Below are 25747 nucleotides of genomic sequence, written 5' to 3' on the forward strand. Positions count from 1 at the left end.
TCTGGCACACAGCACCTGGCAAGGGGCTGCTCTGAGGGACAGCGCCAGGGACAGCAGCCTGATCTTTCAGGAGTGTACCAGGGAGGGAAATTACTCATACAAAAACATTTCTCAGTGAATGGCTTGTTCCTCTACAAGGTGATGTACAGTGCATCCACAGACACCTTTACCCCACTCACATATAAACCCATAAACTCCTCCTGTCCCACAAATCTGAGGTCACTTGGTTTGTTCAGCCTGGAGAAGAGGCTGAGACCTCATGGTGATCTGGAACATCCTCACAAGGGGAAGCGGAGGGGCAGGCACTGAACTCTTATCTGGTGAAGTGCCGAAGGAATGACACGAAACTGACACACGGTTGGATATCAGGAAAAGCTTCTTCACCCAGAGGATACCTGGGCATTGGAACAGTCCCCAGGGAAGTGGTCACAGTATTGAGCCTGACAGAGTTCAAGATGTGTTTGGACAACACTCTCAGGAGCATGGTGGGATTCTCGGGGTTTATGCCGATGATCCGGGCGGTTCCGCTCCAGCTGAGGCCATTCCCTCCTTCCCTCTTCCCTCACACACCGCCGCCCCCCGCCCGAAGATGGCGCCCGCGCCGCGCTGCCGCCCTCTGCGGGCCGCAAACCCTCACGGCAGCACTCGGCCCAGAGCGCGTTTTTAACACAAAACCAGGCATTTCCTTCTAAACACCAGCCAGTTTATAATCTTAGCAGTGCGGATTCCCTCCTGCCAGCCACAAGAGCTGCTTCCAGGACTGCTTTACCTCAGAACCACTCTCTGACAGCAAGGATGCTGCCAAGTGCAGGGGTGAGGGAATGTGAGGGGAGGAGGAGGAGGAGAAGGAGAAGAAGGTTTTATCTGGAAGTCCAGGTGTGATCAGTGTCAATTTTGGGCAAGGGATGCAGATCCAGGTGTCTCAGCCCACTCTGGTACCACCCCGAGCTCCCCAAGTCCTCACCTTGTAAATGCAGGACTTGGCGTTCAAGAAAAACAGCTCGATGGTGGCATTGTCCTTCAGATAGGAGATGCTTTCAATGTAGAACCTGAAAGGGAAAGCAAGAGGGGTGAGACATGAGGGAACTACGGCAAAACATGGAAATGCGTTTATTAAATGAACAATGTGGTCAATGGAGTCATGATGAATGTATTAAAAACAAACTTTCTTCTCTTATATCAGACTGAGGTGGTGAAGGAGGGTTTGTGCACGCTCCAGGATGTGTTGTCACCACAACCCCAGCCACTCCAAAGGAACTAGATCAGCAAGTAGATGATTTAAGTTCTAGATAATCCTTTGTTTTGTTTTTGACTTAAAATAAACCCTTCTTCTGTTTTTTTTTGTAAGCTTCACCTTTGTTTGCCATCACATTTTCACCATCAGCATTTCTTCATCACTCCTTTACCCATCACAACAATTCTGTGCTGTTAACCTGCATCTTGTAAAATATTAATCTACAGAAATGCACTTCTGGCTTCCTTCCCTGTCCCCTTCAGCTCTGAATAAAGCAAATTTTATAAAGGGTTCTTTACATATTATATCTATGGTCTCACAGCAAGACAGTAGTTACTAACCTTCCATAGTTTACCAGTATCATGAATAACAATGTTAAGGATGACAGGGAATGATCATAATCTAATTTTTTTGAGCTGAAGGGATTTCTCAGAACTCATGAGAAAACTCAAACCCTCAGTGTCAGAAAAAGCCACTTGTTTGCATTGGTTGATTGCCCCAAATATTTGCAATTATGTTGAAAGCCCATGATATGTGTGGATTTATTTAGTACTCCATGTCCTGCCTGCTCTGAAGGTCTGATGCTTTGGCAATGAACTTTGAGAGTGGTTTGTGAGAATTGACTCCTGCCCTTAATTCTGCCTTGAGATAATTTTTTTTTTTTTGGAAAAAATGCTCTGGATACTGTCAATGTTAATGACTGATCACTCCATACAGGTATGTTGTGTGTTCCTGTAGTAACAAAGAAAGTCTGGCTATGTTCAGTGAGTGTTAAGGTGAATTTTGCATTTACTTAGTGTTTTAGGTAAGGAAAATTAAATAGATTGTGATGCTGTTTGTTAGTGATCTTCAAATTACAGTGCAGTGACAGCAATGCTCCTTACATAAATTCCAGTGCTATCGTGCCTTGTCAGAGGCAATTAGAATAGGGAAGGTGCCAGGGAAATGGTGTCTGCACCAGGGACTTTTGAAAACCCAAATTCCTTAGAAATCTGGGCTGACATGCAGGGTCCAGTTACAGAGAAGCCCCACTTGCTGACCCCGCTGTCTGGGAGCAGACAGGTCTGCAGACATTCCTCAAGCTTCACACAAGTGCTGAAGGGATTGTCCACATCCAGCTATTTGCAGAGTCCAGGGCCTTAAATGCAACCTTGGTCGGGGCAAAGGTCACAGCTTTGTAGTGCTCCTAAGTGTCTGCTGAAGGCTCTTCAAAACATTTATTTGCCAACAGGCAGAACCAACTCCTTGCTTATTAGGGTGAGAAAAACATTTTGTTCATCTACTGAAGGGCTCCTGTCTGTATAACCCTTCCTTCTCCCCCTTCGGAAGAGAAATAAAAATAAGACCTGGATAAAATAAAACAAACCCCAAGAAAATACCAGCAACAAATCAAACCCACAAAACACCAAAAACATTTGAATGTAGTGATGATGAAGCACAAAGATTAAACTTTTTCTTATTTTTCTCTGGTTTTCACTGTTTTACCTCCTGTCCTTAAAGTGGCCTTTTTTTTTTTTTTTTTTTTCTGCAAATAAAGAAAATACTTGGTTTTAAAAATGAACAAATTGATACATTAGAAAAGGAACCTTACTAGATCTGCTCTCCGAGTGCAGCTGGCTTCCCATCTACTGAATTCATGGAAATAATGCTAATTTTACACATTCTGTGGTTCTTGAACAACCTTCTCTTCTTATCACTGCTACCAGTGCTCTCCGAGTTATGATGGTAGGTTTTCTTATTCCAAGGTCAGAAGAAAACAAGAACATTTTTTCCCATTTTGAATCCCAGTGAAGGGTAGCCAAGCTCAAACGCGCCGTTTTCATCATCACTAGAGGGCAATATTGCATTTCTTAAGGCTGCAGGGAGCTTTCCCAAGGCTTTTCACATGGACACAGATAGTTTTCTGTACAAAATTAAGTCTCTGGGAGCACAGAGCCTGCACATGATACTTCATCTCACAAAGAAAATCCAATTCTCAAGTGATCTCCAGAATGGGGAGTGAGCTGGGAAGCTACTGGCTCTCACACATGCACCCAGACAAATGCAGAACGTGTGCACCAGGAAATTGGTGCTACTTAAAAGAAAAAGGATTTGCAGAGGGAACTCTTGTGGGATTTTCTGTGTGACAAGCTTAGAAAACCTGAACTGGAGTAGATTACCCTGAATTCACAGTTGGTGTAGTGACAACAAAAAGGGCAGGGAAAGACACTTTTTTTTTTTTGCACTTATGACTAGCTTCTGTCACATCTCCTCCTGATTCCATCTTTTATGAACACAGTGAAGGAACCCACACTTTACAATGACCAATGTCAATGACTAAGGAGGCAGGCAGGAGCATCCAGCTGCTAAGGCAATGAACCAAGCAAACAAAAATCTGGGTTGAATTCCCAACTCGGACCCGGGTTTCCTTTGTGACCTTCAGAAAACCATTCAGCTGCTTGGGCTGTTGAGCTGGGCTTAGAAAACACCCCTCCCTTCTCCCCTTCTCTGCCCCCCTCTGTCTGTTTTGCCTGTTAAGCTTAGGAGCCTTTGAAGGTGTGTTTCAAGAGCATCAGTTTTGAGGGGCAGCTCCCAGATTTCTGTTGAGGACTCCCCAGAGAGCAGCATTCCTTCATGTGATGTGAAGCTGATGTGCCTGGGATATAATGGATAGGTTGGACAGGGAAACAAGCAGTATAGTGTGTCCAAGACCTCTGCTCCACTACCTGCATCTCTTGCAATACACACTCAGCAAACAGTTTTGCCTCCAGCAGCTCCTACAAGAGGTTCCTTGATAGCCAGCAACTGTGCCTGTGAGAAAATAACTGCCTGCAGGAAGGGGGAGCACCCCATGAGACTTGGTGAATGTAAAACCAAAGGAGTAATTTTTGAGAAAATTTAAAAGATCAGCCAATGTTAATCTATTTCTGCATTCCTCCTCCTTCAACACCCCCAGTAACTTGTAATTCATCAAGTACATTTTCAAAGCATTAATTAAATAGACCAGTGAATATTATGCTGGGTAATGAACACAAAGTGCCTATCTTGGCTGCTCCCTCTCAGCAGCAGGGAAATAATAATGAGCACTGCAGAAGGTGTGTTGGAAGACTTCAGAAGCTGCTGCATCTGAAGCGTTTAAGGCTTTTTAGCTGAGAGGACATGTCTCATACTGATCAGATTGCTCTCTGTTAAGCGTTGGTTAACTGACAACTCTCTCTGAGACAGTTTAAGCCCCCTCACACTGTGATGAATGGCAATTCCCATCATAACCAGCCAAGCACAGACTCACAGTGGTGCTTGTGGAAACTCCTGATCCTTGGGTGAGGGGAAACTGGTACTACCACAATTTCTCCCTTGCATTGCACACAGGCCCACCCACCTCTGACTCATGGCTCAGAGTAATGCCTGACTGGGTCCTGGACTCAGCAGTGTGGTAAGTGTTCTTCAGGAGATGGAGAATCCCTTACTGCTGCTGCCGGTCTTGTCTGTGAAGCCAGGTGTGCATGTGTGTTTGCAGATGGGCAAATTTAGCAGTCTTGGGAAGGTGTTTGAACACTAGTGCTCTGTCCTTGCAGTGGGAATAGAGGAATAGAGGACTGCCAAGCACCTGAGCTGGTGGGGTGCTTGTGTGCACAGTGAGAGAAAAAATGAGCAGCACTTCTGATCTCCATACACCAAAATAAACCAAAATACAAAATACTTAGCATTGTCTGTAACTCTTAGCCCTAGACATATCCTGTCAGCCTGAACTTGGCCATCTATCACCTAGCAGGGACCAGGTTCTCTGCAATTGAGTTGCTGACTGGGAAGAAAATTGTCGTAGCATTTGTGAGCACAAGCCCATGTGTTTACTTCCAAGAAGAACCTGCCAAATGGTAAAAAGATTTCACTGTGATCTTCAACACAATGGTATTTCAAAACATGACCACAAGAAATGGATGTCTTGTCTACTTCAGGTGTCTATCTTTCCTGAGGCGGTGATACCATCCTCATTCTTGTGAAGTTTGAGTCTGATGGGAGCTAGCTAATCCAAAAACTTCTATTCACATCTTTCCCAGCTGGCTGACTCTGATCTGGTTGGGATGCAGGACAGAGCTGTCAGCAGAGCTCAGTGACCCTGTCAATGGACTACCCCTTATTTCATTATTACAAAGGAATGGGTAAAGGAGAACACCCCTCTTCTGCCTCATCCATCCTGAGGTCTGGCTCATTATCCCTCACCACATCATTCAGAACCTCAGAGGATAATTTGGAAAATATGAGGCCATTTGCTAACCAGGAAAAGAAAAATCGTATGTGTCGGTATAATGGACTTAAATGCAGATGTCATTATGTCCAGTGTCTCATGCTAAATGAGTATTCTGAACAGCACAGGCTGCACAGCTCCTTTTATGCTCCAGCCCTGTTTGCTAATAGTTATGGCTACACACTTTTATGTGCTGACACTTAAAAGCAGACAATGCTCATGCTAAATAGCTGGCCTGTTAAGTAATCAGTCAGGAATTAAAATCAGCTAAAAAACTCAGTTTACCTCCCCTTCTGCATTCATTTTGCTTTGGATCCCATGTCATGTCTCCTTTGCCTGTGCCATGCTCAGGCCCCACCACATCCAGCACTTGGGATTGGTATGCAGGGGACAGGAGGCAGCAGGAGACACCTGTGTCACCTTTTACTTTGTTGCAGGGGAAACCATGACACTGGAGGTGAATTTGACTCCAGAAATACAGGGAACTGCAGCTAAAAAATTAAAAAGCTGTGGATATTTTTTACCCTGGGCCTATCTTCTCTCTCACCAGCTGCACTACATTATGAAGTTTTCTGCATCTTTATCTACTGTCAATCAGTTTTTCTTGGGGCTTCTAATATGTTGGCCCATTGAATCCCTGGAGAACCCTGTGCTTTGGGGAATATTTGCTCATTCATATGCCTCATCTTCTCCATGTACAAAATATTTAGGGATCTGCTTTGGAATATGTAGAGACCAACTCTCTTCATCTCTTCTAGGGTGTATATCCTGGGAGTCTTTGCAAAATATGAAATGCTCCAGTATGAACATAGAGAAGGGAAGGAATCAAGGTGGTAGTGCAGCTACATTCCTCCCTCATATTTGGTTACAGCATCAAGCAAAGGCACTGACCTGAGTATAGTAAGTTCTCTGCCCCCTACCCACATGGGGAACGCAGCCTGCCCAAGCCATAAAAGCAGCAACACAGCTCAACATAGTCTGTAAATCACTCCACCACTGCAATGTCCCCTGGAGCTAAGCTTGGCTTGCAGGAGAAGTGCATCTTTGCACAAAAACATATGTTTTTGTACAAAAACTGTTGCAGCTCCTCTTGGCTTGGAGTGATGTGCTTATCTGTCCCATATGTGAGGTGAAGGCAGTGACTGGATCACAGCAGCACACTGCCTTCCTCCTCTTTTCCCTCAGTCACCAGGGGAATTGCCCCTCAATCTCCTGAGCATCAGCACAGCCCTTTCCTGCTCTTTGGTCATTGCCAAGAGTCACATCTTGGCTATCAGAGGTAACTTGCTGGTTGCATCGTCTTGTGTAACACCACCCCTCAGCATCTTGAGAGCATCTTCTATCTGAGGATTTCAGACCATTTTAGGAATAGAAATCCCTCCAGCTGTCCCATGTATTGACAACAGCACATGAAGGAATGATTTGTCTGTCGAAGCTGGCATGAGGGTCACTTATTTACTGACTCAGCCCTTGGTCAATGCCACAGTGACGGGACTCCTCATAGCAGACCTTCCTGCACCTTTCTGTGCACTGATGACAGCCCATCACACCCACTGGTGTAAGGTATGAACACACAAATTGCAGTGAAAACAGAAACAATGTCTGCATGACTTTGACCCAGTCAGAGAATCTGTGTGTAGGCACTGACATAGCTATTGCAGCTTGATCCAAATTAGCTACAAATCCTACACTGACAGAATTCATCATTTCTGCATGGTACCTATCATGCAGTCTAAATGCTTCCCAAAATTAGACAAGACAATGCTGCCAGCATCAACACATTCAAAATGTGGCTCAAAACAACAAATTTTCAGAATGTCGCTTTTCCTGCCCCCTCAGGTAGCTGAATGGAAAGGAAAAACAACTTATCCCCTTCTCTCAACACAGCTCACTTATACAAATATATTCCTAGTTAAGCAGAAAACAGAAATGATGTTATAGGGCTCCAGAGCCAGACTGCTATTAAGATGTGTGTGTAATGGATGGCTTAGCTCAGAGCTGTGTGCTAAGTAGCAGAGCCCCATTAGTTCCCTTCCTCAAGCAAAGGTCGGTTTTCACACAAGTAAATCTTCTGACTGGACAGAAGTTTCTCATATCTCTAAAGAGCCTCTGAGGAGCACAGCCTCCCCGCAGGCAATTTATTACACCTTCCCCCGGGTGAACAGAGCAGGGGGCCACCCTGGGAAGGCTGCAATAAATTGTCTGCGGGGAGCCTTGTCTTCCAGCACAAACAAGGTCTGAGTGGCTGTATTTATACACTGCGGCTGGCTGGGAGGAGGGGGTTTGCAGGGATCTTCTCACTTAGCATACACACAGCTGGTGCACACCAACCAGCAAAACACATGCTATGCAAAGAGATCTGGGCTATGGCATGAGCTTCATAGACAGAACAGCTCACAGGAGCCCCTGAAAGCAGCTTGGTGGAACTGGCTTGATTATGTGGGTTCTATATTCTGTTTTTTTGCTATTGTTTCTGCAGCATCCTACAGCAGTGCATGGAGATGTAGAGCTATAATGTGAGCAGGAGATGGCCCTTTGTTTCTCCTTATTGTAGCACAAGCTCAGGGAGTTTCTGCCTCCATACTGGTACTGGCAGTGGGTGAGGGAGACAGCACAGCGGCAAGGAGCTCTGGGAACAGACAGCTAGCCATGAGACTGTGGAGAGAACACCCCAAGGTGCTGAAACATCTCAGGGCAGTTCTCTGAGCTCCCCTGGGATGACCAAGCTCCATGGCAAACTGGGGTCTGGCACTGCCCTCCTTGCAGTGCAGAGGGCTCTCCACAGGATGAAGGAAGGGCAGAGGAGCAGAGTGATTTGTATATATGTAATTTTGTCCCAGCAACTTCTCCTGGGTGGTAACAGGTGTAATAAAGCTTGGGTGAGAGCAAATTCTGCCACTTCTCTTCCTCTTCCCTGGCTGCAAATTTAATGTGTTTGTTAATATGTTTGTGCATTTCCTCCACTCCCTGTAAACTCCAGTTTCACACCATGGGTCAGAAAAAGGGCTGTCTATTCCTTCTCCCTCCTCAGAGGGGAGGGACAAGAGCTAGTAATTCCCTCATTCCTTGCCTGGAGCAAAGTATTGGACCACCACATACCCTTTCCTGGTGCAGAAAACTGAGGATAGAGAAACACAGCCCATTATGTGCAAGAGAAATAAATTGCTGAGGTTAATTTAGTGTGATTCTATTCAGCTCTTCCTGCCAAGGCAGGCTGCTGTCATCACAACCCCTAATCTGATTTCTTGGAGAGAAGCAAAGCTGAATGGATGTGAGTGGCATACACAGCCATGGTGTGCTGGGATCCCACGTTAGTCAGCTGGGGAAGTTGGGAGCAGGATGCTCTGAATCTGCACTCCATACGGGTCTCTGGCTCATGAGTGAGGCAGACATGCATTTCAGTGACAAGTTCTAAGGTCCATGAGCTAGCCTTATGAAGAACAACTGTCTCTCTTCCTTCCCAGGTCAACTGTTTTCAAATGGCCTCTGGCTTCTCTCACTGTTAGCATTAATCCTTTCCTAACGGAATACAGGTTTAAAGATGTCTACAAAGAAGGGCTGAAAGACTAAAATAGCATAAGGCCTCATTAACAGCTGAAATCTGGTCCAATTCCATTTAGATAGCCAGGTGAAACCACGTAGATAGGAAACACTTCCTCAACCCTGGCTGTGCCAACCTGCTTGAAATAATGATTTTAAATTTATAGATTTGATAGGACAGAGGGATGCATCAAGTGAATATGCCTACATCTGAGCAGGGGTCTGAGGTCAGAGAAGAGACACAGACTTTTTAAAACTGCAACTTGTTGAATTCCAAAGCAGTCATCTTTGGATGAGTCAGATGAAATAAGTCAGATGAAATGTTCCTGAAAGGTGCCTGTTTCTTTCCAGTGGCTATATAGGGAGGCTATACTAATTAGCTGTGACATAGTGCTGTCTGCCAGGTAAAGAAAGATCTCAGCTCTGGTGTGATGAATCTCATCTCAGACTGCCCACCTTCCCCACCTGCCTCAGACTTGGACCACTGCCAGCGCACACAGAGCTATGTTCCTTCAGGTTAAGGGGAGCACAGACACCCGGGAGCTTTGCACTCTCTATTTCAGTGCCAGTCTCTTATTTAGGGCCACTTTGTTCTGTAGTAACTGTGGTAACCTGGCAAAATGTCTGGCCTCAATATTGAGAGTCCTGAGCCCCCACAGCTCCCATGCTGACTTCAGCCTAGCCAGTACATATGAACACATGCCAGATGTTGCTGAACACAGGCATTCCTTTGTGGGAATACTGCCAGCCCGTAGATACAAACTCTGCCCCACAGTGTATTTGAGTATTGAGGATTTATTTCACATTTTGTTCCATGCCTTTCTGAAAGAAAAGCCTTTCCATGTGAGACATATTCTGATTTAGTGTGACGACTTCTGCAGTGAGTCGTCACTGTTTAGCTGGTGGAGTTGCCCTGAGAACAAATATATTCATTCCTGGGAAAAGATCCACCAGTAGAGTGAATTTTATTTGCTAAGCTTGTTCATATAAATTAACAGCATGACAAACATACAGAAGATAAAGAGATCAGACCCATGCTGGTGGTTCCTTTGCTAAGGATTGCTAATCTCACATGGCCATTGTTTGAGGATGAGAACTCACTGCAGAGCCTGGCCAACTTTGCTCTCCATGAACAAACAGCATATCTGTTCTCTGGCTCTCTCTCACATCAAAGCTTTACACAAAAGGAGTAACTCTGCCTTCTTTCTGTCTGTCTGAGTCTGAGCAAAATGCTTCCTTCCCAGCCAAAAGGATGTACCTGCATCTGAACCCCTGCAATCTCTATTTACCTCCTTTGCTGCCCAGGTCTCCACACTGTACTTAGGTTCCTGCACTTTACCCCAAGGCTCATGGTGTGAGGTACATTTTCTCTGTTCTCCTCTGGCCTCAAAATGCCTCCGTAAAATCAACTAATCAGGCGAACCCTAATTTCTTCATCCCCATCCTTTGCTTCTCCTGGCTTCAGTGGTGACTCTCATCTGACTTGTAAACCCTCTAAGGCAAGGAATTAGCCTGACCAACAACCAAGCAACCAGAGCTATAGAAGCCATCCAGGGAGGCTAATTCTAAGGTGAGAACTAGTATCACTCCCATTCTGTTGCCCAACATCTCTGCTCCCCTGCAAGACACATGGCACTCCCTCTTGCTTTTATGTGTGTCTTTAGAACTATGTAAACAGATATTAGAAGAGTCTTATAAAATAATATTGCACAATAGCCATGGGGCAGTTCACAGCTGCCCAAGAGTTCTGATTGCTTCCTAGATTCCCATGTTGTTCTCAGTGGAAAGCTTTCATTGAAGCACTAGATGACAACCTGAAGACAGGGAGGCCTTCCTAGATTCCCATGTTGTTCTCAGTGGAAAGCTTTCATTGAAGCACTAGATGACAACCTGAAGACAGGGAGGCTTCAGTAGCTGTGTAAATGAACAATGGAAGAAGCAAATTCTTACAAACCAATGCTAAAAACATCCCTCTAAAATCACCCTCCTTTGACACAGTGCTGTGAAATTTTTGGTCTTTGATAACGGAAGAGAGAAAAGACACTGGAGATCAGCGTTCAACAATGTCAAACCCCAAGGAAATGTGTGTCAAAAGACAAAGCTTCAACAGTGCTGCAGAGATTTAAAAAAAGGGAGGAGAATTTCACAAGCTGCAAAGCTTGTGAAACTTCCTATTTTTGGCACAGTGCTTTCAAGAAGCCTTTTCTTAAGAAAGCAGGCTTCCCTTTAAATGTACTTTTAGAGAAGGCTAAAATCTGTGGCATCTTTGGTGGGCATGCTGCCCTTCAACATTGCTGCAGGAATGTTGAGGGTAAAAACCATTTGATGGTCACATTAAAGGTGAAAATGTTTTCACTGTAGCTTCTCCTCTTCACAAACTACCTTTTACTTTTCTTCCCTGAGGCTTCATCTCTTCACTGGTTATGCAGTGTGATTGAACTGTATATTTACTTCTACTAGAGGGAAAACCCCACACAATTACTAAATCCCGATGCAATAAACAGAATTCATGAGCATCTGGCACATCCAGTTACTTATATTACTTGTATCTCCCCATTCAGGTCTCCCAGCATCAACCTAAGCTTTATCAGCTGCAATGCTTGGGTAATGCAAAAAGGCATCTGCAACCACAGGCAAGCCTTTACCTGTGACATAGTAGATGTTATGGGCATGAAGTTCCTTACAAATGAACACATTTGTGATTAGGTATAGTACAGCACTAATTATCTCTGCTTTCTGCCTGATGGCAGCAGAGGAGAGGGAGCATTCTGTCTATGGTATGTTTATGAATGGCTCTGCAAGCTGCTGCACACCCCCAGATTGCGAAAATAAACCCCACTCTATTGGTGGGTCTCTTTAGAACCTTTCCTTTAGCCCTTGCTGTAGTTCCCAGGTCAGAATTGAAACCACTGGATAACAGATATGTGGGGGCTTTCCAACTTCAGTCATCTGGCTGGAGTAGGTGTCATCAATTGCCTTCTGCTCAGATCCGATTTAGGGATGGACATGGGAATTCCTTGTGTGCTGGGAAACTTTTTCAACTTCTGCCAGCATCTGACATCCACAAGGGAAATAAGCAGTTGAAAAGGCAGAGTAAGTTAATGCCCATTCTTAAGTCTTGAGGCATCTGTTTCCCAGTCCAATCTAAATTGTAACTCATTACTGCCATCAGTAAGAGCATAAGCCCAGAGCCAGTCTGGCTTTCACACATGAAAAACTGAATGCTGGGTTTTTCCCCATGGACTGAGATCCCAGAACAGGAGGGGTCACTCAATCACTGTTATATGGATCTGTATCCTAGGATGCCTCTTGGCTGGGATCCTGCTAGAATGACTGGTCTCCACCGTGCTGCCAACTTTCATAAAACAATACAGATGGTAATATTTATGCTTGTTGAGTGGTCTTTGAAGTGAATATAAGAGTGGCTCAGTAGCGCTGGCTTTCACACATTTTACAGTTCTACTCCTAAGCCCAGCACTTAGCTCTTGCTCACTCAGGGCTTTCCCTGCTTTCCATGGGATGGATCCCTGTCTGAGCACAGATTCCCCAGTTTGGCCCCTGGACAAGATATCTGGTAACTGACTGGCCATGTTCTTAATGCACATCAACAGTTTTGTGTAGTTCTAAGCACAGGAGGATCTCAATCTCACATGCTGAAGGTGCTCAGCTCTAGATCTACCTTTATGGTTTGAAGCACCCAAAATATTGACTAAATTGTCCTCTTGGGAGATATCAGGCTAATTCTGGACTCACGGGGCTTTTTGCAGTCTTGATTTGTCCTAAGATCTATCCACCACTAAATATGGGGCTATAACAGAACAAAGAGTCTCTTCTTCTGAAAAGCCTGCCTTGTAATGGAAGTTAAATGAATGACAATCACTATGTGGAGGAAAAAAAGCTTCACTCAGGGGAAGAAACTCAAAAGTAGGTCTTCATTTTTTGTGGGTACTACAGAATGAATGAGAGTGATGTCAGATGTAATATAACACTGGAGTGGAAAGCCTAACAGAAAAAGACACAGTTATGCTGCACTGGCTTGTTCTAGACATGAGCTATCCATTAAAAGTAAGTCAAAACCCTCAACCTAATTTTGTACATATGCCATCCCAGCCCCCGGCCTCTCTCTGGGCGTTTCAAAGCTGCAGGAGCAAATTTGTCTTCTCAGAAAATATCTCCCTTGGAGGCAAAGGCACTGTGTGCATAAAAGCACTGCCAGCTTCCAGCAGCTTTGAAACACTAACAGCTCCTTGTAAAAATCCCAGATGAAGTCTGAAGCTCCCAAACTGCCATAATCTTCATTTAAACTTTTATAGTTTTGTCCAGCCATGTAGAAACCAACTGGCTGCCATAAAATGCCATCATTTGCTATTTGTGAGTAATTCACTGTAGCACTGAGTTCAGAAGGTGAATATGACAGAGCTGTACAGGGATTAATTTGGTCTCTGACACTGTGGGCACAATCCAGAGGAAACTGATGGCTCACCAGTGAGGAAGTGAGTGTTTTCCCTGCACGTTGCTGGCTCAAGTGGGTTATCCTGGCAGAAAGAGGGTTTTGTTCTGCCACCCTACTCAGCTTGGACTTTCCAGCTCAAAGCCCACAAGCAGAAGTGTAAATACATAACATCTGAACTTGCCCTCACATTTCCCTGTGAACAGCTATAGGTGTCGGTGTGGCTACTACTTGTTTACACTTAAGTGAGAAGAGTTTGCAAAGCCAAAGAGCTCAAAAGAAACCTCTATGGAAGTGTTTGTCCACAGGTGTTTGAGAAGCTGACAGCCTCACTTCCTGGCCTCCAGGAAACAGGCTGTCTGTAGCTGTATCCCACGGGAAGGGCTCACCATCAGGCACTTACCTGACACAAAAGTACAAAACAACTGGTCCTGACTTTTTGGGGAAGTCATGTTCCAGCACCCGGCGGTCCAGCTGAAGCCAGTTCAAGTGTCCCCTGGCAAGAGAAGAGATAGTTTTGAGCTTTCTCACTCCTCACAGCAATGAGGTCTGAGGTGTTACAAAACGTGAACCAAAATGTGTGCTATTTGCCCTGGACTATTGTATGATATTTGAAAAACAAACAATAAATGTTTGAGGAGCAGAGGCAATACCATCCTGGCAGTGTTTCAGTCTGGGAATCGAACTGCTAAAGTTCAATCTGTCAGGGTGAAAGCTGGCAGCACTGAGCAATCAGGACAGCCCAAAATGTTATAAGCTTCACCTTTTTATTACAGGCCCCTGGAGCAGTTGTATCATTAAAAGTCTGTCAAGATTTTCATTAGAAATCCTTATGGTTAAGAGTTTCCATGACGCCTGCAGTATTTCACTCAGGGCTAAACCTGACTCTACAGTCTCAGACAGTTTATTTACCACCCACATGCCTGCAATAGCCTCTCTAGGTTTGCCCAGCCCTCCTTTTTCCTCCTTCAGAGAGCTCTTGAAAAACAGCTGCTCCATGAAGCGTTCCAGCTACAATTACCACATGCTGCTTTTCTTTTGCCTAGATGGTACCTGTCGTTATTTTCTCCTGTAATTTATCCATTCCTGCCTTGCTGCTGGAAGCTTTGCTGGGCAGGAGCTCTGTTCTTTGTCATGTTCCCCACATTGTAGTGTGCTGTGTGTGTGCAAGAGGTACTTTATAAATACCATTATTTGTATTACAGGGGCATCTTGCTCTCCAGCTGAGGTAAAGGCCCTGTTAAATTAGGCACAGTGGAAATACTGAGGGTGACATTCAGGCCCCACTGAATCTGGCCAGATTTTTGCCATTGCCTTCAGTGATGCTAGGGTTGCATCCTGTGAGCTTTTGGCTGTTGATTTCAGTCAGACCAGATTTCACCCAGAGGGAGAGGCAGCCCTTGCCTTCAGTGCTCTGCTGTCTAGACAAGCAAGGGGAGAGAGGGTTGAAATTATTTGGGGGAGAATCTTGCAGCAAATAAAGCAGGAAATGGAACTCAGATGTCCTGAGTTTTATTCCAGTGCCTATTCACCAGCTCATGATAATCCTCAAGAATAATTCTTCATTCCATTGAAAATTTTTTAAAAAGGAAAAAAACAGCCTGCTTTTTAAAAAAAAAAGTATTAAATTACCTTCTAGGATTGCCACAAGCCTTAGCAATGTACCCTGTGTACAGCAAAGGCACTCAGCTTTCACAAGGGTTTCCATGTGCATGAGCTTTGGGCAACTGAGGAGCCCTTTTAGAAATTAAGCAATAACATTGACTGGATTTACAGCCCCCCCTCTCCATCTTTCCCAGAAAAATAAATAAAGGGGAAAGTAGCACTTTCAGGAGGCTTTGAATCACCTGGGTTCAATGGGAATTTCTGTACTGCTAACCAGGCTTATGGAAGTGCAGAAGAGGATGGGCAGCTCTGGAACCCTGCTGGGACATTGTGTGTGCTCACCTGAGCACAGCACACTGCTTTGAACCAAGGGGCTCTAAATTACTGCTGAGCTCCATACATCACTTTTGTGGGCTCAATATGCTGAGAAATATGAGAAATATATTGAGATCAATATGTTGAGAAAGAAGCTCTCCTCAATTTTTGCCATGTAGAAGTCAAACATTCAGTTCAAGCAGCCTTTACATTTGTTTTGTAAAACTACCAAGTCTCAACTAGGTACAAGTGATACATGTGGAGTCAGGGACTTTTCAGATTCATCCTGGACATCTTCTGGTGTACAAAAAGAAAAAAGCTTATTTTATCCTCTGCTCTAGACACTCATGTTTTCCCTCCAAGATATTGTAACTTTCAGGCAGCTTTTTCTCTAGATAAAATTTTAAAATAATTTTTTTCTCTATTTTTTTCACTTTAGGTAAAGGGCAGCCTATACTTTTTGTTAGGGTCACACACTTGCTGGCAGTGTGTCTACTGGAAAGGAGTGATATAATGCAGATTTTCAAGCCAAATTAGTCACCTTATATGTCTCCATTGCAGTACAGGGGCTGAGGACAAGTCTGCCCAGCCTGGGATCAGGGTGAGGATTCCTATATTAACTCATCTGGATGTAGGAACTAACTGGTCTTGCTCTGGGCAGGATGCATAGCTGGGCATGCAGCAAGATGCAGGGTGTTTCCTTCCATCATTTCTGCTACTGGCATGCTAGTGTGAGATCCATGCACTATTCCCTGATGTTCAGCATAGATGTGTACTATAACAAGGTTTGGATTTTAGAAGGCAGATACTCCAGGTTGTCAAAAATAATGCCCATGGAAAGATTCTCAGCCTGGGTACCCAAAAAATTAGAGGTGTTTTTCTTTCTTGCTGCACCCCCCCTTCTTGATATATGTAATTTTACCTTTTCTTTTGGTCATGAAGTGCTGTTACGCTGCTTTTAACAGGCCTCAGGAAGGCTGAAATTAGCTGTGAAGGCTACAGTTACATGTGGGATTGAAACTAGCCATGCTCACCCATTCCTAGCCTAAGTACAACCTGAGCATTTACCATGTAGGCCATGGTACAAAATGCTGTCAGAGCAAGGAAAAGCCATACTAAACCTGACATCCTATGCTGAACCTGTCCACTTGCATTTGTATCACCAACACAGCAGCCACCAGCAGCTGATGGTGTTACACACCAGATCCCACTGAGGGCGAGCTGTTGACAATGGACTGACTGTCTACCTCTGTGTTTATTCAACAGCAATGTCTGGGTTTGCCGAACGTGCACAAGGAAGGGCTGAGAAGCCATGGTGCTCAGAACAAAAAATCACTTCAAGGTATTTCTTATTTTGAAAAGACTTGCTCTTTTCATTCTCGTTGCATTTTAACAGGATGGTATCGTTGGTATAATCATATATATACATATGCATACCAGTTCCACATTTATGTTGTTCACGTACACAGTTCTGAGTACTGGATTGTCTGATCTTCCTCTCTGGATAACACATTTAATTACCACCAATTTTTTAGGTTGAAGAGTTTCATTAGTCTCATCTGCATGGAGCTTAAATCCAAAGCTCCTTCAGAGGAGGAAGGTCACTTAAATCCCTGCCAGGAGCTAACTGCTCACTGTACTCAATTACTACTTACAATCTTTCATCACTGGGAGCTTCTGCACTGCAGATTGTCACCTAACTCCTTGTTTTCAAGAGTGCATGTGTGGCACGTAGAGAACAGCAGCAGTGAGCAGCCCCTGGTATCTGCCTGTGAATGTGGACTATCAGGGAGCCAAACTCCCATGCCATTGCAGCACAGAATGCTTGCTCTGGAATCTGTCTTACTGTTGTCAGCAGAACTATTCATGGAGCACAATCCCATGTAAGACAGGGAAAAGTATGGGCATATAACCCTAGGCATGTAGTAAACCTGACAGTTTTCATGGACCAATTTAGGCAGCTTGCACTGGGATCCCATTCATACATGCCCACATCTAGCTGGATTTCCTTCACGGTTCAATTTAGAGACACAAAGTAGCTTTTGTTTCATTATCACCATCGATTTATTCATTCAGATATTTCTATCAGTGTATTCAGAAATAATGGTGCAAACAGTTTTGGGGGACCTATAGGGAGGTCGAATAGTGGTCAGATAATTTTCCTCTGTTGGTTGTACTCATGTTGGCAGTTAAACTGGTGTGTCAATAACAACCACATCATCACTTTAAGGAAAAAAACCTGGGTCCATTTAGGATACAGACTGAGTATGGATTTTGGTACCCAGGGTCTATTTTGTTGATTGTGTGCTGTAGCTCTGTTTTCTTTTATAAGTAAAGAGTGGCACATCAATGAGTACTTTGCCTCCAGGTGGTTCTGTTTATACAGTTTTACTGCTTAGTGTCCAGTTTTCTGAAAAGTGGATCCACATTGATTTGTGCTATAAAGGTGTTTGGACCAATAAACCAACTCACACCCTTTCAGTGTCAGATTAATTCTGAATGTAATGGACATTGAGAAACACCAATTTACATTATGTAACTCATATAAACTATTTATATTTCCATCAATTGCAACAGAAACAAAAAACACTTTAAGCTCACAGATTTTCTCAATTACTTTTGAAGAAGCTGAGAAGCTCATGGGGCCATAAGAGTTTAACTATACAAATTTTGCAACACTGTGGACTTGGTGATAAAAGAGCAGATAATGTCCTGCCAGAGCAGGACATTATTCTGAGAGCTGCACCCTCTGTTGGACCAGCTGTTCCACCAGGATGTGGGACACCTGGCTCTGCCACATGGCTGGAGGGTGAAAATAGGCTTCCTCCCAGTTCCCAGGGATGAGAGGGTATTCCAGGGAAGGGTGGGGAGCTGTGGGATGCAAAAGTTGGTAGCTCTCAATGGAGCAGGTGACTCAGATCTAAGGACAAGTGAGGGATGTGGAAACTCTGCCCATGGCCCAGATGGGGAATCTGCAGTGAACAAAAGGTTAATCCTGGCCACTTGCTCTCAGTGAATGCTGGAGGAGCTGATCTGAAGAGAAAGGGTGGTTAGTGGAGATTCATAACCAGCTGAACTAAAACCTAAGCTGTTCCCCCATCCCTTTTCACTTTAAATCAAGCAGGATATTGCTCTTCTGGCTCCCTGTGAAGCTTGGCCCTGGTGCTGTACAGGGACACCCTTTTGACCTGTGCTCTCCTGCAGCTCACGGTATAAAACGTTCCTGTGTCACTAAAATAGGAGGCGTTATTCTCCCCTCCATAATAGTCTGAGAATCTCATTTTAGTCACGTTGAATGCAGTAATGACCCCATATTATCACAAGAAACTATTAAGTTGCCAACGCAAAGGTTGTTCCTATTGATTTTCTTCTAAGGTTGTCATGATAGAGCACAAGTAATGAATGGAAATCCCCGGTCTAAATAATTTCTAAATAAATTACTCTCATAGAGCTTTTAGTCTTAAATAGAAGAATTGATTTAATACTTTAGTGGCTTTTCTTCTTTCTAAACTTGCCATTTAGCCAACCTTAGACTACATTTATGAACCAGGTTTGTTCTGTTTCATCTAGTTATGAGTCCCCTTCAAGTAAAGCACATGGAAACTCAGTGGAGAGTGAAGAAGTCCTGAGGGTCTGTGTCACAGAATTAAACAGTTTCTTTTTACATTCCTGATCTGTATCAGGTAAAGGTTTGGGTTATGTGCCCTGCAAACAGAAATTAAGAGACTGGTTTTAGTATTTTTTGAAGAAAGGGGATTTTTCAAACTTCCATTTCATGTTGCAGGTTAAGAGCTGTGGTATAGACAGTCCAGTTTATTTTCAGAAGCTGGCTTGGGACATCTATTTCCAAGACTCTGCCCAAGGCCCCAAGTATATTCTTTGGCAGTGTTCAGTCAAATAAAACAATTACTGGTTGTGCCAACTCTCTTCAAAGCATTTTACAACTGAAGAGGAAATACTTTTCTTCCCTTGCTCTCTCAGGGGAGCCCTGTGCCTACCCAGCTGAACTGAGAGCTTGGACCTGCTCTGCTGCTCTCTGGTTACAGTTTGAGATGTGCCTTGTTTCTCACCTGTGCTCTTGGGACTGTTAAGGGAACATTTTTGTCTCCTAGTGTGCTGTGGCTTCCCTGCATGGCTTTCCTGTGCCTCTCAGGCAGCACCCACTGAGTAACTTGCTCTCTCCAAGAATAAACACAGTGGTAGGAGCAATTTCCTACTCCTGCTTTGTAAAAGGTAAGTGCCTCCTACTGTTTCTCCTTGGAGGATTAGTCTCATTAATTTGTGTCGGGTTGGAGATCTGCAGGGCTGAGCTACTCATGTCAGTGAGCTGGGATGGATTCTGGGATCTCATCTGATTCGGGTCCTGCTTCTGCACACGCCTGTTGCTGAGCAATCCTCCATCCTTGGAGCTGTGTCCTGAGATGGCCTCAGGCTGTCCAAGACAGGTGCTTGCCAAAGGAATTGACTTTAGAGGGGTGATTGCTGCTGAGATGAATGCGGATATGTTTGTGCAATTATCCAGCAGCCTCTGATTACCGATCCTGAATCATTATTCCAGCAGATAATTTACATTTCTCTGCCACTTCAGCAGGAGAGCGGAACTGGCTCGTGACAGCAATACCCCTGACTCAGCTGCTCTGGGGACACAGTGTTGGCTTGAAAATCTTGGTTTTTAAAAATTATTTAAGTGTGGGAAGCCTCTTCCTGATTAACAGACTAAGAAAAAACCTGTTGCAAACCAAGGTGGGTATCCATATGAGACAGTCTTTATGCCAAGGATGGTGTAACTCCTGAGAGAAAACAGCTGGAAAAATGTAACAGGGTGTGCAGTAGCACTGAGAGGTCACAGTCTGGGACTAATCATAGCCTTTGGCAGACCTTTAATGTTTCTCTGGTGCAAATTTTATTCTTGTCATTTAATCTGGGGGTAGATATGGTCTGTCCTGAGACAAAACCTCAAATTTTGTGGTAATTTGGTCCATGCTTCTCTAGGACGTTGGTGTACACAGGATTTCTACACCAAGATTTTCTGTAACCAAGAGTTTCCTCTTAAGTCTTTGATTGCTCACACTTACGTTTCATCTGTGAATGCAATTCCAAAGTACTCCTTCTCCTTCAGGTTGAAATGAGATGCCACCAAGTCAAGCAGCTCCTTGGCCAAAAGCTTTGGCTGAAAAACAAAAATGAAAGAAAGTGATTAATGAGGAGAATTGGATAGAACTGCACTGTGCTTGAGGAGGAAAACACTATCCTTGAAACCACTCCACAGCTGTTGCTTTTATGTTCCCTCTGGTGTTCAAGCTAAATCTGCAAGGAACATTAGCTCCTTGAAATGAGAAGTAGTTTCCCTCCTAGGTAAATACTAAAAACCTGGCAATTCTGACCTATTCAGCACTTAATGTCTCTGCAGACAGATGATTTGCTGCCTGCCAGTGCTCAGCTCTACTAGGACCAGCCCACTCCTGCCTCTCTGTTAATTTTACTTGTTACAGCTTTTTATCAAGGGCCTTTGCAAACACAATTCAGACACCACTCTCTCACACACAGCATAGATAACACTAAGAAAATACATAGTGCCAAAAGATAGGATGTGTTGGGACCAAATAGGAAGTAAATGACAGAACAAAATAGTTTCCCATTCAATATTGCTTGTCATATAGAGATAAGGATACATCCTCAAATTTAGGCACTTAGAATGAAAGACAGGAAAGTAGCACACAGTTTCAAAATACTCTTTGTAAGACAATAAAAGCCAAGCTTGCAGAAAGAGAGGATGGTTCATCACTACCTTTTCTGCAGAACCTTATTTGTCTTTTATTTGTCCAATGTGTTCTCCTGCTTCTATGATGAAATTTTGTCTGCTCTGCTGGACTCTGGTTCTTCCAACCAGATTTCTGAAGCCTTGGCAATAGCACAGCTCTCGTCCTGCCTCTTGTAGGAAACAGGGGTACAAAGGATTCAGGTAACTGCAGCCTTGTAATAGCCCCAGATGCCAGAGCTGCAATTGTTGCAGCAGCACTGGCACAGCTGGGGTTGGAGATCCCAACAATATTCCCTGGTGACTGCTTATAAGGATTTGGTCTACAAATCTCTGTGCTGCAAATCTCAGTGAAAATAAAACTGTCTGCAGGCTTGACTGCCCCAATGAGTCTGCCAAGCAGCTGAGTCAGTTACCCCAGACATGAACCTGTTGTTAAATGGAGGTGAAATTATAATGCTGTGCAGAAAACGGGTGGCAGGGGCATCAGAGCTCTGCTGTCCTAATCAAGTGCTCTGTGCTATAAACATAAACACAGCTAGAGTGGAAAAAACTCTCTGATTTTTGCCTAATTTTCAAACAGATCCATAAGACTCAGACTCTCTGAAAATGCCCCTAAATCCAGCACTATCACAGTATCTGACACAGCTGGGAAAACCTTCCTTCTCTGTATATTTCCCTGGCATTCATATGAGCATTACAGCATCTTCTACGCACCCTATGGGGACATCCAGTGTGTAAGGGGTTTCTAGGTCATGCCAGCAAAGAAAGAAGCAATATCTGTGCCTAAATGCAGCCCTGGCTTAATGCAGCCTCTGAATGCATACGAGAGAAGTTGCTGTGTAGGAGGAACAGCCTGGCAGATAACAAATAGGTAGGATGCAACCAGCTTCATTTTAATTCCCAAGTCAAACTTCTCAGGCACAACCATTGGAGGCTCTGCTATGACAACAGTGCTGATTGCATTGACCTTCACTCCTGAACAAGCTCCCAAATGGTGCTTAGAGATGAATGGAGCAGGCATGGGACCATGGTCAAGTCCCTGTCCCCCTGAGTCCAATCAAAGACCCAAGCAAAGAGCACACCAGCTACACCAGTCTCACTGGGGGATCCTCAGCTCCTTCCCTCCTGGCATTGTGCTGGGTGGGATGGACATTTGCAGCATCCACGCCACCTTCAAGATGAATCTCTCTTTGTCAGAGCATTTTAAGGACAAGCTAGAGTTTGACTTATGATATACACAAATATTGTGATGAAGAGGATGGCAAGACTGCCAGGTGAATTCAGAGATTTAAGGGCTCAGTGCAGGTAGTTACTGGGGGCATTGTCTGAGTTTCTGCTTAACAACAGACAAACAAGCACAAACTTCTAAAGGAGAGAGAGAAAGAGGGGTTTGTTTCCTGCTGTCAATGTACAGTTTGAAGCCTTGCTTTTCCCCTGCCCTTGCCCAAGGGTCCTTGCTCCTTTCTCTTCTGGGTGGCTCAAATTCTCTCTGCACCAGAAACTGATTTTGTCCCAGCCCCGGGCTACCACTAGAGGAGGGGTGGGAATGCATGGCAGGACTGACTCCTCCATGGCCAAGGCCATGGTGGGGACTGTTGGTGGAGGTGAATCCAGGCATCTCCATGCTGGAATGTATTACAGGCTGGGAGCTGTGTGGCTGTCACTGCCTGGTGCCCAGTGCTCTGTATGACTCAGTTATTTGACAAACAAGCAATTGTGCTGCCAAGCAAGGGAATAAGCCATCAGTCAGACTGGCTGAGTGCCCCACCTGAGAGAGCAGGGGTGGGAATGAGTGGTGAAACATCACACCTCAAACACAGCAGAGTTTTCCCAAGCCTGGGTTAAGCACATGGAAGTTATAGGTTGAGCTTTTGCAGGAAAGAAGAATGGAGCAATGAATAGCTGATCTGTAAGAGGCTGCCTGTGGACATGGACAAGGTATGTGCCCCTCTGCTGCAGGCAGACAACACTGCCACAAGGGATGCTGGACAAGGGAGAAAGTTCCTTCTGCTCTTCAGTCATAGGGAACATCACATTATAGACAAGTGATGCTCAACCTCCCTTGCCCCATGCACTGATGCATCCACCTATCAAGTGAGGAGCAGCACCCATAACCACCTGCTTTCACCCACCCACCCCAGGATGGGTAAATGCAGCTTGCTGCTTCCTTATTTCTGCTGAGTGAGAGCAGGCTGAAAAAGCCAAGGAGAGGTGGTCAGCATGGTGTGACAGCTTTCCCATGTCTACTGCCCAGAAGTGGATGCTCCTCTCCCAGCACAGCCCCCTGGGGCTCAGCAGGGGCACAATTTCCAGTACCTTTGCAGCGGGGCCTCTTCCAAAGCCTGTGGTAGCAGATAAGGCAGGATAACCCTTTGCCTTGCAAGATAAGGGAAAAGAACAATAGATGCAGGCCCAGCACTGGAGCGGTGCCAGGTTAGTTTCTGGGCCAGAGTCCCTCAAGAGGCTTATGGCAGTGAAGTTAAGCCCCACTAGTCCCCTCCAAGATTACTTTCCGCTCTCCCTTTAAGCTCTGCAAGGTTATTGTCCTTTCCAGTGGAACGACTCGGATGTCCTCCCAACACAGACAGGCAACCTGAGTGTTTGGAGGGAAGGAAGGTGCCTTCTCCAGGTAGTAAAGACTCTTTGAGACAAACCTGCACAGCAGGGATAAGGCAGGACAAGGCAGCCAGGCAGAAGCTGGGCTGCAGCCTGTCCTGCTGTAGCAGGAGAGACCCCAGGCTGGATGTTAGCAGTTAATCTTCTTGCCATCCGCGATGGGAACGGCTGAGCAATGACCTCCTTTCATGTGAGCTGTGCAGACAAAGAGCTCATTAGCAATGCCTGTGGCAAGTTGTTTTAATTCATTATTAATTTCTGGACTTCATTTTCCAGAGGGAAAATTTTGCATTAATAAAACTTCCATCATATACACATTGAAGGAGATGGGGACTGGTCTGTGAGAGCAGGGAAATCAATAGAAAGTGGGCCTGGGACTTCTGGATTCAATACAATTGGATGGGCAGCAAGATGCACCCTGTGCATCCCACAGAAATAGATCAGGGTAACAGGTGGTATTCCAAGTAGAAGCTGAACCATGTCCTTAATGATGCAGAGCTACAGAGCTGGACTGTATCACCCTGGGAGCTGCCCAAGCAGGTGTGGAGAGACCCCTCTGCATCTGCTGCTCCTCATCCCCTTCCTACCTACACCTTCCTGGCACCCTCCATGTAACCTGTATCACAAAAAGCAGCCGGTGGGGCTGTCATAGCTGCAGCTGGCTGGCCTGAACTTGGGATGGGGAACACCAGGAGAAATCCTTCATCTGGACCATGCTTTGCTGGTGGGGTAGGTTGTCAGAGCAGCATTATACAGCCAGGGAATCCCCTGCTGCTCCCTGCTGCTGCGGGACCCTCTTGGAAAGGCATGTAAAGAACAGTGTTCTGTAAATCAATTGCTATTGTTATTACTAGAGAAATCAGCAGGACCCAGTTGTGGTCCCAGCACACTGGAGCTGTGGCCCTGGGGACGAAGAGTCTGTTCCTGGTAAGTTCTTACTTCTGCCAGGAGGAAAGGCTGAGGGACCTACACTCCTGTGCATTCCAGTCTCTTGTACATACACTGGTCTTTTATTATCCAAACCTTGCCCTGAGGCTTCTCTGCATGGCAGTAACCTGAGCGCTTTCCTGGCTCTGGATCCATAGTTGTACTCCCCAAATCCTACTTCAGCTTGGAACAAGTTACATTTTGCAGCCCAGACTTCCTGGACTTGCAAACATGACATTTTCTACACGTCAGGATCCACCTGTCAGGTATGATGGCACCAAACTTTGTCCAAGGGATTCTTGATACTCTGCAGAGCAGACAGCTCTGCTGTGAAGTCAAGCCTGACTTCAGAGCACTCTGAGCTTTCTTCCTTTCCTCTTGGAGAGGCAGGGGAGCAGAGATGGACTCATTAGGGGCTGCCTCCTTATTAGTAGAATGACCCAGACATCATTCCCTGGTCCCTGGGCCACGCTGGAGAGGTTTGTCTGAAATGATAATGCCATGCATCCACAAAGCCTCAGCAGTGAGGAGCACAGTGAGCACATGGCTGGGGCTCTTTACAACCCTGCAGGCTTGAAGCAGTGAACTCATTCCCTCCTTGCCCTCCAAAACAGCTGAAGTTTGTTCAAATAATGACTTAGAGGAAAGGGAGAGTTTTATTAGTGGTGTCAGGAGGGAAAGGGCTGAGCCTTAGTAGCAGCTCTGTGACTTGAACTTGCCATGAAGAAACATGATGAAAAAGCACCAAAGACAATGCAAGAAGGTCTGTATGGGATCACACTTGGCTGACACTCCAAGGGATGTCTCCCTTCAATTCCCCATTGCTTAAAGAGCCCACTCCACACCCCAGACTTTAGGCACAGCCTGTGATAACAGAAACTACACCAAGAAGACTTCAATGCACACCATGTCCTAGCTCTGTCTGTATCTCCTTGCCTCTATTTAAAGAACTGAGCACTGGCAAATTAACCACAGGGGATGAGTCTTCCATGCACTCCAGTTATCTCTGCACAGAGGCACTCTACAGGTGTCTCTTCCCAATTAGACACGATGGTAACTTCCCTGAACAACAGC

The 25747-nt window shown here is 45.0% G+C and overlaps 1 protein-coding gene and 1 non-coding gene across 17 annotated transcripts in view; both read right to left on the reverse strand.

The window, feature by feature from the left end:
- The window catches only part of FRMD4A (FERM domain containing 4A), a 357158-nt gene that overhangs the window by 76277 nt on the left and 255134 nt on the right, over positions 1 to 25747 (reverse strand). For all 16 annotated transcript variants that reach the window (XM_030290804.4, XM_072918958.1, XM_030290830.4 and 13 more), the window contains 3 exons: positions 20445 to 20539; positions 13853 to 13945; positions 965 to 1049 (listed from right to left, as the gene is read on the reverse strand). In XM_030290804.4, the coding sequence (XP_030146664.1) occupies positions 965 to 1049; positions 13853 to 13945; positions 20445 to 20539 (273 nt within the window). The remainder of the gene's footprint in view (positions 1 to 964; positions 1050 to 13852; positions 13946 to 20444; positions 20540 to 25747) is intronic.
- On the reverse strand, positions 7579 to 7675 carry MIR1460 (microRNA mir-1460). The gene has a single exon (NR_105660.1). It is a non-coding gene; the product is annotated as a microRNA mir-1460 (primary transcript).

This window comes from Taeniopygia guttata, chromosome 1A (genome assembly GCF_048771995.1).
Source record: "Taeniopygia guttata chromosome 1A, bTaeGut7.mat, whole genome shotgun sequence".
NCBI lineage: Eukaryota > Metazoa > Chordata > Aves > Passeriformes > Estrildidae > Taeniopygia > Taeniopygia guttata.